Source organism: Marmota marmota, unplaced genomic scaffold (assembly GCF_001458135.2).
Source record: "Marmota marmota marmota unplaced genomic scaffold, marMar, whole genome shotgun sequence".
Taxonomy (NCBI): Eukaryota; Metazoa; Chordata; class Mammalia; order Rodentia; family Sciuridae; genus Marmota; species Marmota marmota.
In genome coordinates, this window is record NW_025999998.1 from 9,996,366 (window position 1) to 10,008,752 (window position 12,387).

General features: G+C 41.9%; 1 protein-coding gene across 1 annotated transcript in view; it reads right to left on the reverse strand.

Annotated features, from left to right (window-relative positions):
* Nucleotides 1–12,387, reverse strand: part of Dmrt1 (doublesex and mab-3 related transcription factor 1) — a 103,038-nt gene that overhangs the window by 59,584 nt on the left and 31,067 nt on the right. The window contains exon 3 of the mRNA XM_015492964.2: nucleotides 2,619–2,902. Within this exon, the coding sequence (XP_015348450.1) occupies nucleotides 2,619–2,902 (284 nt within the window). The remainder of the gene's footprint in view (nucleotides 1–2,618; nucleotides 2,903–12,387) is intronic.

Sequence of the window (12,387 nt, forward strand, 5' to 3'; positions counted from 1 at the left end):
CTGTCCTGGAACTCTAACCTGCGGTGCCTCTCTCCAGCCCTGTTAAGTTCTACGGGAATCACTAAGTATCAAAACTGCACATCCCCCACAGGACAAAGAAGGTTTAGCGGAGCTTCTTCCTCCCGCTCTGGCTAGCAGGTACACACTGAGTCAAATCTGTCTCTCAGCAAACCATGCCCCCAGGGATCTCTCCCTGGGCATGGCAACAGGCATGGCTGGCTCTCCAGAGAACAGGTCTCTTCACACTGTCCCGGGATTGTGGACCTTGGTGTAAGGGACCTCACCTCCAAGACAATCCAAGACCTCAGTTACACTTTTTCTCAGACTTTCTGGGAAGATTAAGAATATACATCCCTGTGTCATGCAACATCTGCCATCTGAAAGGTTTGACAACAAGGAAAAGACCCTTAGTTTAGGAGATTTCTGACTTTAAAGATCTTTAGAGTTGATCTTGAGAAGGCTCTTTCTTTCAAAAAAAAAAATTCTTCATTATCTTTTATCATTCAAGCCAACAGGTTCACAAACAGGTTCACACAGACCCTCCCACCTACTTCATCCTCAAATCCAGGAAGCAGCCAGAAAAACCAGGATATTCTGATAGCAGCTCCTCATCCCTGGGATCAGCAGGATGAGGTGGGTTTTGTTTTGTTTTTTAATCCTTAATACGCTCCTTTCTCCCTCAAGGAAGAGAGTCTCCAAAAGAAATCAACCCCAAATCTGCCCCAAATCATAAAATTTCAACTGCATTTTGACAGGCTTGGAGAGGTCCAGTTTGAAGTTCTATAAATCATCTTATTTCCTTTATGCTCATATTACCTCTCAAATCTAGTAGCAATGTGCTTTAAATCCCCTTCAAAAAAGGAAGGTTCCAAAAGTGAAATGTATGAAAAACTTTTGAAAATTTGTAGCTCAGGGGATTAAAGCTGACATTTTAAAAGCTAACACTCTAATTGCCCAAGAAGTTAGATCCCTGAAGGTAGCAAGAGAATCCAAGTGGGGTGACTTGAATATTACAACTTCCCCCACACCTTAAAAAAAAAAAAAGGCAAAACCAAGCACAATAGTACACACTGATAATCCCAGCAAGGCAGAAGGATCACAAGTTCCTGACCAGCCTCAGCAATTTAGCAGATACTATCTCAAAAAATAAAAAGATCAGGGAATGTGGATCAGTGGTAAAGCGCCTCTAGGATCAATTCCCAGAAGCCCCCACAGGCACCAAAAAAAAAAAGGCAGAGGCAAAATGAAATAGAATTGCTCAAGGGAAAATTTCAATTCATATATTTTGGAGGGAGCTGAGAAAGGTTATGAAAGACTCCTAAAACAAGCTGAACTCATAGAAGCAAAAAGTAAAACAGTGGTTGCCTGGGAGTGGGAGAAATGGGGAGATGCTGGTCAAGGCTCACTTCAGTTACAAGATGAAAAAGTTCTGGAAATCTAATACATAGCATGGTAACTATCAATAATGCTGTGTGCTTGAAAAATGTCAAAGGACCAGATGTTAAATGTTTTTACCACCCCCCCCAACGCATACACACAAAAAAATCAGTCTGACTGTGATAGTCACCGTACAATCAGAACACCTCAAATCATCACATAAACAACTTAAATATACACAAGTTTGTCAAACACACCTCAATAAATCTGGGAAATAAAAAAAAAAGAAAAGAAAGGAAAGTCAAAAACTTGCACTAACTCCCAAACATGTATGTTGCAGCATTTTGTCAGAGTCAAACCCCAGCTTAGCTCGAGCACAGTAAATGCATCTAAAATGAGAACAGGGCTCACAGAATCCTAACTTCTCTTGGATGGAGGAGTCTTGGTGGTGCAGTCTAACCTCTTCTGTGCATACGTTCCTAGGACACATGCATACACTGTCTTCTAGCCTCTCAGTGCTTTCAGCACCGTGAACCTGCTAATACACTGGCATGGTGGAAAGGGTTACCCGAGGAAGCAGAACAGCTCTGGATAAGCTCTTTCCATGGTAAAACAAAATGCTGTGTTTTACTCTAAATACTAAAAAGTTCTTGATAAGTATGTATTATTAAAATACTGTGCTAAGAATATGAAAGACTGACCTCCATTCCTAGCAAAAAAATGTACCCAAGTTGGCCCAGCATAACAGCTACCTAATTGCTTTTTTTACCTTTCTTCCATGTAATCATACAAATTATAACACTCTTCCTTCCCAGGGTGCAAACTCATCAGAAAAATTACTGCCACAGACAAGGTTTTACCTCGCATTTTCTAAAATGCACCATGGTGGACATGGCCACAGGAGGTGGGGCTTCATCCTGTAAGCTATGTGTGCAACTAATGAGGGCCTACTAGGAATATGGGCAAAGTAAAAATTTTAAAATAAACCCAAACATATGCATATTTCTTTGTAATTCCTTGCAGCTAACCGCCAATATTAAATGGCAGTATTGGCAGAGTGAAAAATTCTGTATATGTTTTGCATATCATGTCAGCCTACACTATGTGCTAAACTGGTATAACCATGTACAGGCACATGGTGCGTTTCTGTGTGCATGTATACATTTAAGTCCCTGTGTGTTATGTGCACGTTGTGCTTGTGTATTTTTCACATACAGTTGACTCCCTGGGTAACATCATACCTGCCACTGGTTTCCTGTTTGACCAGACACATAAGGCGCTGGAAGGCTCCGAAGGCTGTTCTTCACAGGGGATCCCCCGAGGGGACCTCCCACATCCCCAGAAGAGGCATCAGCAGCCAAGGCCATGGAGTACTGCGGATAGTTGTACAGATTGTTGTAGTAAGGGAACAGAGAAGGCTGGTAAAAGCTGCTGTAGTAGGTGGAGTCTGAAACCAGGTCAGGTGCGTTCTCCACGTGCCCTCTGCTGGTGACAGCAGGAATGTCCTGGATGACCATGCGTCCCTCTGAAGAGAAAAAGAAACACTGTTCATGTGGGGGTTCGTGAAACATGAAATTTTCCCTTTAAACCCTGGAAATGCATCACCTCCCTCTGCCAGGTTCTGTAGAGCAAATAACATGGATCTGCTGGGACGTAGCCATCTGCCACATCTGTGGCCAAAACAGAGGGGGTTTCTAATCTGACATTTGGTGGCACAGCTCAAACACCATTGCTGAATATTTTTACTGAGAACACCAAAGTATTTTAGAAGCTATTTTAATTACATAAAGCCTGACAGTGTAAAACATATTCCCAAATTCCCACCCTAATGTCAAAAAACAGAGATCAAATCCAGTTAACCTGTCTGGAAATTTTTACCACAAAATTAATTGCAGTTTACTTTAGATAAAGTACAAAACCACCCCAGAACCCTAATTATGGCGTCCACACAGACATGTCAGAAAGCCAAAGCAAGAGGCTAAGAGTTTAATCACAGTTTCCTAACATCCTTCTGCAGCTGGCACTGTATGCTTTGGCAGTCTGGACAACAATATGGAACCTGAGTAGACAAACTTCTGAAAAAAGTCAGAGGGCTGGGGTTGTAGCTCAGTGGTAGAGTGCTTGCTTAGCATGCATGAGGCACTGAGTTTGATCCTCATCACCACATAAAAATAAACAAATAAAATAAAGACATTCTGTCCATCTACAACTACAAAAAATTTTTTTAAAAAAAGAAAGAAAATTCAGTTAGAAACTATGTGAGGCTTTGCCAACCACAGTCAATGTTTCAGAGTGTTTATGTTGCAGTAAGACTTTATTCACAAATGGGAAAAGGACCAATTTGGTCAAAGACTGGTTTCCCAAGTGCTGGCATAGGCTTTAACTGTTGTCAAAATAAATGACTGATGAACTCTTTAGTTACCCATCCAGTGGACATTTACCAAACAATGCTCATAAGAGATGAGCCAGGTGCCTGAAATGGCTGCAAGGTGTCTGGCTGTCCTGCCCAGAGGAGGCCTACACTCTAGGATGAAAGAGACATTGGGATTACAAAACACACCACAACCTGGTATCACAGGAATGCCCATAAACAGTTAGGTAAGTCAGAGAAGAAAAAATGACTCGCAGCCTAGCAAGGAATCAGAGACTTTCATGGAAAAGACTGGATCTGAGATGCTCCTGAAAAAGGAGGAGGCCTGGGGTATGGCTCAGGGCACTATACTTGTCTAGCATTCGCCAGGCCCAGGGTTTGTTCCCCAGCATAAAAGAAAAATATATATAAATAAAATAAAGGAGCAGGATACAGGTGGAAAACGAGGAGAGGAGAGGAGAAGAAGGAGAAAAGGGAAGCAAGGACGGAGGAATAGAAGCAGTAGACGGCAGAAGAGTGAGGTGAAGAACTGGCTGAAAACGGAGACAGAGATACACTGAAAGATGGGCTGGAGCCAGGCGAGGGGAGCCTTTGCCCAGCACTCTGGACTCCCTTTGGGAAGCAGCAGGAACCACTAAGGATTCCTCAGCAAGGAGGTTACACAAGCAGAGCTGTGCACTGGGAAATTTACCCAGTGGAAATTCTCAAGATGAATGAAGGAGAGTGAGCCCCGAAGCAGAGATACCCACTAAGGAGCCACCGACATCATTCAGGGAGAGACCTCAGAGGACTGGCAATGTAAGAAGGGGGCCTTGTCCAACAGAACTAGAAGGCTGATGGATGCCAAGAATGAATTAGACTCAGCAGGAGAAAGAGAGCTGGAGCCTGGGTGTGGCAGGAGACGAAGGAGGGATGTTCTGCTAAACCTAGACCCAGGAGGGCTGAGCAAGCATGAGGAACTGAAACCTGTGCTCTTGGGAGATGCTGAGATCCAATGGCTATGTATGGGGTCGGGGTGGGCAGCCAAAACCAATTCATAGAGGAGGGAGATGCAATGTCACAAAAGGCAAAAGTGAAAATGGAGAGCAGAGAGGCGTAGGCTGCAGTGTCAATTGCTGCTATGAGATCAAGCAAAATCCACTCTGGAAAAGATCCACGGATGACTAGGTCATTTTAATGTGGTCCAAGAGCCACGGAGCAGAAGGTATCCTGCAAGACAGCTGACAGCAAGTGAAGGAGATAGAAACAGATGAAGGCAGTGAATGGCCTTCTCTGCCACCAGAAGGTAAGATCAAGCAAGATCAGAAGGTGGGATCAATCTCCACCCTACCTCTATGTTCCCCCACTGTCCCATGTGCCTAGGACATTGTCAGACAGAGTGGCAAGCATTTGCCAAGGGGAATCAATGAATAATGGTTTTTCAAGTAACTTGTCATCAAAAAACAATTGTAAATTAAAAATAGAAGCTCCAGGAGTCATAAGATCTGTTTCATTTTTTAAACTCAGAGAAGGTTTAAGAGTCCCTAGGCGGGAGAGGAGGCTTGTGGAAAGAAAACCTCAGCATTGTGTGTGGCTCAAAGAAAGCACTCAGAAAGTGTCTGCTGCCTGATTGTGTGGAAGGAAAAAGAGAAGAGATGTAAGGGAGCATGTAACTCAAAAAGTGCAAGCTCTGGAAGGTTTTGGTTAGATCTACAACAAAACTCTCATTCGGCCTCACTTTATAGTCAGCACTAGAGTCTCTTTTGTCTAAATGAATAGCAAATCATCCTACATTAGACTCCATGATTACATTACCAAGGAACCGTGATTTTTTTTCCCTTTCCTTTCTTCTCTTCTCTTCCTTGCTAGTGAGACGAGCCATTCCAATCTCATTATTCCACACCCCAACTCTGAATCCAGAGAGGGCACATGTCCATTCCTTTCTGAGCTTCCTCATTGGACCTTTCTCTTATTTAAAGCACCAAATTTGGTGACATAAATGGTGGTTTTCAGTATCTAATTCTTTTGTTTTCAATGTCATATCTTTTATCATTTACCTGACAACAAAAGCAATCTGAACTTCCCCCAAACGATAAATGTCGTCCATCTTAAATCAGAAGAATGGATGTCCTACTCCCCCTGCCAGTCATAACCATTGGTGGTTCATTCCTGTACAACCTTACAGACACTTAGGAGGGCATGCTAGAAACTTATTTCTGTCCCTGCAGTAGAAAAAGCAATCCCTTGGGGCCTGCCCTTCAAAAGCAATGTTCTTCATAAAGAAAACAAAACACAGCAGTCAAAGAATGAAATAGAAACCCAAGGACTCCAGCCTTCTGAGATCTTCCCAGAGCAGAGGCTCCTGAATTTCTGCAGCATAACCCTGACCAGAACCTTTCATCAGGCCTCAGTTTATCAAGCAACAAATTGACGGCAGTAATAACTCTAAAGGTAACAAGAAAATGGCTTCCATAAACTGCACAGTAAACCTCAAATAAAATGTCAGGTCAAAGCAATGATTTGTCTTGCTATGGCTGCCTGTAATTAATTAACAAACCCATCACTTCTCCACTTATCCACTTTCTCTTCTCTTTCAAGTTATACTAAGCTTTAAGAATAAACTGAGATAGTGAGGAAATTTCAATTTCATACCACTACTTAGATAATAAAACCATTTGAACTTTCTAAGAGTAGATGCCTACAAAAATTTTACAGTCTTTAAATGGTTAAGCACTTTTGTTTTAGTCAGCTTTTTGCCACTCTGACCAAAAGACCTGACAAGAGCAATTTTAGAGGAAAGTTTATTTAGTCTCATGGTTTCAGAGATCTCAGTCCACAGATGGCTAGCTTCATTGCTCTGAGCCCAAGATGAGGCATAATATCATGGCAGAAGGTTGTGGTGGAAGAAATCAGCTCAGGACGTGGCCACCAGGAAGCAGAGAAAGACTGCTCCATCACAGGGACAAAATAAAAACCCCAAGGCACACACGCAGTGACCCCCTTCCTCCAGCCAAACCTTACCTGCCTGCCTACAGTTACCACCCAGTTAACCTCTATCAGGAAATTAATCCAGTGTTTTGGTTAAGGCTCTCATAACCCAATCATTTCACCTCTAAACTTTCTTGCATTGTATCACGCATGAGCTTCTAGGGGATATCTCATACCTAAACCATAACAATGAGTTTTGTGGGGCATTTGTTGTTTTCAGATTTTTTAGTCTGTTTATTTTGGGGGACTGGAGGTTGGGGATTGAACCCAGAGGCACTTTACCACTGAGCTACATCTCCCTTTCTATTTTATTTTGTCAAACCAGGGCTTCCAAAACTGGCCTTGAACTTGGAATCCTCCTGCCTCAGTCTTCCAAGGAGCTGGGATTGTAGGCATGTGCCACCACTCCTAACAACAAGTGAGTTTTTTTAAGCAATATTTATGATTCATAGACTCTGTTGTTCTTCTGTTGTTGTTTTGTTTTTTGGTGGAACTGGGGATCAAACCCAGAACCTCATTCATGTTAAACAGGTGCTCTACCACCCAGCCACACTCCCAAACCTACAACTCTGTATTTTCAGGTTGCAAATTAAAACTCTGGGTCAATATTGAGCACAGCCTTATGACTCCCATCTTCTATGTGCATGTTATTATTGGTACATGAAATTTTCTGTGGTTGAAATCAACATCCCAACTGTGTGTCCATCTCACCAATTAGTAAAGTGTCATCCCTGAATCAGCAGCATCAGCATCACCTGGGAATTCTAGAAATGCAAACTCTAGAGCATCATCCAGACCTACTGAGTCAGACACTAAGACAGTGGGCCCAGTGATACAGGCTTTAACAAGATCTCAGAAGATGCTGACCCATCTGAAAACCACTGGTCTACTCTAAAGACTCAAAGCAACTGCTCCATTTCTTATTCCTAAATATAAGTGACAAGTCCTAACATTACTATAAGTCATGACTATCAAATAAGAGCACACAAGTAAATTCCATTGTATAAAGTTGGGCTTTTACCTATGTCACCAAATTATGGCAGAGCTCAGACCACAAGCTGTACAGCTATGTGTATGCTGCTGCCAAAAGTTTGGTTTCAATGTTGTATATCCAGGTATTCTTAACTTACTCTAACCACAAAAACTCAATTCACCTCTTAAAGCACTTACTCCATTTGACAAATATTTATTAAGCACCTAATTCTTGCCAGATACTTGGCTGGGGTAACCCTGCAAAGTCATGCATTGATATTCCTCATAAGTCCTGCGGAAAACCCAGGAGAGCAGGTAATTAAAAAATCATTTATTCTTGACTTTGTTAAATTCTTAAGTTCTATTTTCATATATTTATGTTTATTTCACTCAATAGTTATCATATAACAACTATGTCCAAAGGTGTGTTTTAGATGTTGTCAGAGCAGCACAAAGATATATTTTAAATGTTTTGCTTCCTCTTAAGAAATCACCATCTATTTGGAAAACTTAAGCATACTGAAAAAGCAATCATCTAAATGCCACAATGGAAGCACAGGCAGATGTCATCAAATAACTCTACACAGTATGGTGTCAGTAAAGGACTGTGCATGGTGAGCAAAGGTAGAAGGATTTAGAAATGATGGGGAAACACTCAAAAAAAAAAAAAAAGGAGAACAATATGGACAGAGTGACAAAGAAAAGATGTGTTCCAGGGACAGTGACCAGGTGAGCCTGGCTGGAACATAAAGGGACAATGCAGAAGGAGAATGGAAAGTTACTCTAGCATCCATTGCACAGAAGGCCTGAAGTGTTGAAGTTCCCACCAAGAAGCTCTGTGGTCTCCTCCAGGGAATCAATAAAGGGTTTAAGAGCAAAGGAGTGACATAAAAAAATGTTTAAAAAAACTACTGTGAACCCAGCACAAAAGATGATCTAGGGGATAAGGAGGCAGGGAAATACACTAAGCTGTGCTCTAGGCAAGAAGTCATTCTGAGCTAGCACAGGAGGCTGCAGTAATGGCAAAGAAGGGATCTTGTAAAACTCACCAGATGTCTGGTGTTCTGTAAATTCCCTTCAAACCACTAAGCTAACTGTTCATACCCATTGTCCAGAGACCACCAGTAAAGCCATCAGCTTTCGTTCTGACCCTTGTTCAGTGCTGAAAGATTATGCAACACTCTCTCCAGCCTAAAAAGGAACTTAGAGCTCTGGGCCCAGACTGTCAGAGAGTAATAATATATGCCCTCTCCAAAACTCTGCTACTGCAGGGATCAGGGCAGAATTTCCCAAAGACTAACCAAGGACATTTTCTCCAACATTGGGATATCATCCAAGTTAGTAAGTTAGTTAGTAATTGAAAGATTTAACTTTAAAGTAACTGAAAGATTTAACTCATAAGCTGCAAAATATACAAACCAACCAACCAAAATTTATGCATGTGTACATACACACACACACATATATAAATTTCAACAAGTAAATTTCCACATACAAACAACTTATTCTGAATCTCAGGGGAAAAAATGATATGTAAGAAAGAATTGACAGTTGGTTTTCTAAACCTGAGCTGAGTATATGACTGCTTATGAGGTCCCTTGGTCTGACCGTTAATTCCTACAGGTCCCCAAGTATCACATATGCCACTACAAGACCTTTAAACTTTATAGCCAATACAACCCTTAAACTTCACAGCCAATACCACCAGGTACAAAGAGCACAGAAGTATGCTAGAAAGGAAACATCTTAACAATATTACTGTAAATTCTTCAGCTAGCTCTTAATCTGTTATCTTTCTAGAATAAAAATTGACTAAGACTACTTAATGATGATATCAATAACAGAAAGCAAGACAACACTGTTCCCAAGAATGTGGTAGCTGTCTTAACCAGAGGTCCCTGACAGAATTATCAGTCTGTAGGTCCTCTACCAAGAGCAAATGGAAGTAGGGAATTAGATGTTTTACTTTCTATCATTACTGGTACATAGTCCTAATTTTCAAGATAAGGAAGAAAGATCAGCAAGTCTGGATTCAACAGCTAGGAAAGGCAGCAACACCCGAGAAGAACAGAAAATTACCAATAGCATTCACTCTGATTCCCTGCAGACCCGTCTGCAGAGATGCTGCTTGCAAACTATCACTTCTCATTCTCATGCTCACAGTTGTGACTCTGAACATGAACTTTCTGAACATCTAGTTCTTTGATAGGGCTTCACAATTCTTCTGCTACTTTTTTTTTTGCACTAACATATGCAGTGTGAAATATGATTCACTCCTTCATGAGAGATCGATACCCACACGTGATAAACACCCTTATTGATCTTGGAGTGTTATATGCCGGTCTTTGGGCCCATGGCATATTAATAGTAGTTAACCAGTAATTCATTTTAAGGTCAGTGAAGGCTTTCCCCTCTCTTCTCTGGTGTCATGATTCCCAGAGTTGTTGCATTTTGAGTTCTTTATGTTCAAATCTGGAGTTATACTCCCCTTCATTGACCAAACCCAACCCAAATTTTCTATATAAAATAAAAAGATCACAAATGAAACCAAAACTGGCAATACAAACTATACGGCTCCTTGGTTCACAATGATCTCATATAAATGACGGATGTTTCTTAGGCTTTATTTTTGTACCCCTACACCTTTCATGGTGCTGTCCTATTCAATTTCTGAGTTTTAAGAGTTACTAGTTAGGCAAAATGGTTCACCACTAAGTCTGAGACCTCAAAATTATCCATCATCAATTAACAGGTTGTACCAAGTGTCAGGAGGGTACAGAAGTACAAGTCATTTGCCCAATTTACTTTAAGAAAAAATTAATGTCTTTAAAAAGACTATGCATTTGTGGCCAGGCATGGTGCCACATGCCTATAATCCCAGCGGCTCAAGAGGCCACTCACTTTCCTTCTTAGGTTGAAGGGTTTTCAAAACAAAGTTCAAAGCCAACCTAGGCAACTTAGCAAGGCCCTAAGCAACTTAGAAAACCCTATCTCTAAAATATTAAAAAGGCCTGGGGATGTGGTTTGGTGGTTAAGTGCCCCTGGGTTAAATCTCCAGCACCAAAAAAAAAAAAAAGACCATGTATTTGTAAAACATGGGAACGCTCCTCACTGAAGCAAGAAGTCTTGCTCAGATGCCCTGCTTGTAGCATTCTCTGCAGGACAATCCTGTGTCCGGTGATTTCCCATGCTTAGGAACAATTGAGTAATCCACAGTGCTGTCTCAGGACTCTTCCTCTCCAAGGAAGAGGACCTAGGGAGATAGCCATGAGAGAGACAAGGCATTCCACGAGCAGACACATGGGCATCTAAGCACACATCTAGTTCCAAGAAGAAAAGCTCACCATCATGACCAAAGGAATGGATTGGTTTTCTGAGATCCAGAGCTGGCACAGATAGACCTAAGTGAGGTGACATCATACCTACCATTCCCTGCTAACTGTGATGACAGATAAAGGAGTACCACAACCTGTCACCTGTGCTGTCAGAAAGTCAATTCGTTTTCAATGTAATAAATCTTTAAAAAGACTATGCATTTGTGGCCGGGGATGGTGGCACATGCCTGTAATCCCAGTGGCGCAAGAGGCTGAGGCAGGAGGATCGCTAGTTCAAAGCCAGCCTCAGCAATTTAGCAAGGCCCTAAGCCACTTAGCAAACCCTGTCTCTAAATAAAATATTTAAAAGGCCTGGGGATGTGGCTTGGTGGTTAAGTGCCCCTGGGTTAAATCCCCAGCCAAAAAAAAAAAATGTATTTGTGAAATAAGTCCTACTGTGTGTAAGGCAATTCACTGGGAACTCTGGAAAGCAAAGAATATAGTCCATGACACTGCAGGATGTCTTAGTAAGGAGGAGATTCCAAAACACACACACACACACACACACACACAGAGAACTGACCAAGGCTATGGAAACACTCATGTGCACCCATGGAGGGAATAGACAGATTCTCTGTTTTATGCAAAGTACAAATTCCGCTGGTGTTGGCCCACTAATATCATCTTATAACACAAGGCATGGAACTTCTCTTTCCTATGAAAAGGGGATTTTTCTGTTTGTTTGTTTTTTTTTAATTGTAACCTGGTCCTGCAGGAATCTATCCACTCACTTTCCTTCTTAGGTTGAAGGGTTTTCAAAACAAAGTGGACCTGAACTTGCCTTTTGAAGACAGGATCAGGCCTTGTTCAAAACATAAGTTTCAATGTGGGACTGATGGTAGGCTATCCGTAAGGGATCTGGTGGGTGGGGGTGGGAAGGTTTGGCACAACCAGCTCAAACAAACCAAGCAAGGACAATATGGGGGGAGACGGACAAAAAAATATATAGGACAAAAAGCCAACACAGGTTTTCAAGGTGAGCCTATCCTAGTTTAAAACAAGTTGTCCCTGAGGCCACTGAAGAGCCCAAGGAGTCACAGCAGTATCCAACGCCTGCAGCAACTTCCAAAATGTGAGAGAAATGCAAAGATACAAAAGAGAACGCCTGCCACAGAGTGCAAAGGAGAGCTGAGGAGGTCAGACAAGGTCTCGTGGTACAAGAGACCTTTAAGCAAAAAAAAAAGGGTTCTAGGCATGAGAAGCGTGAGAAAGGAATTCCAAGTGAAGGGAAGGGAAGGGACAGCATGAGAAAAACAGGGAACACAGAGTTCAAGAGAACAGCCTGCAGGGAAGACCAGGACAGGATCCGGGCAGATGAAAATGAGG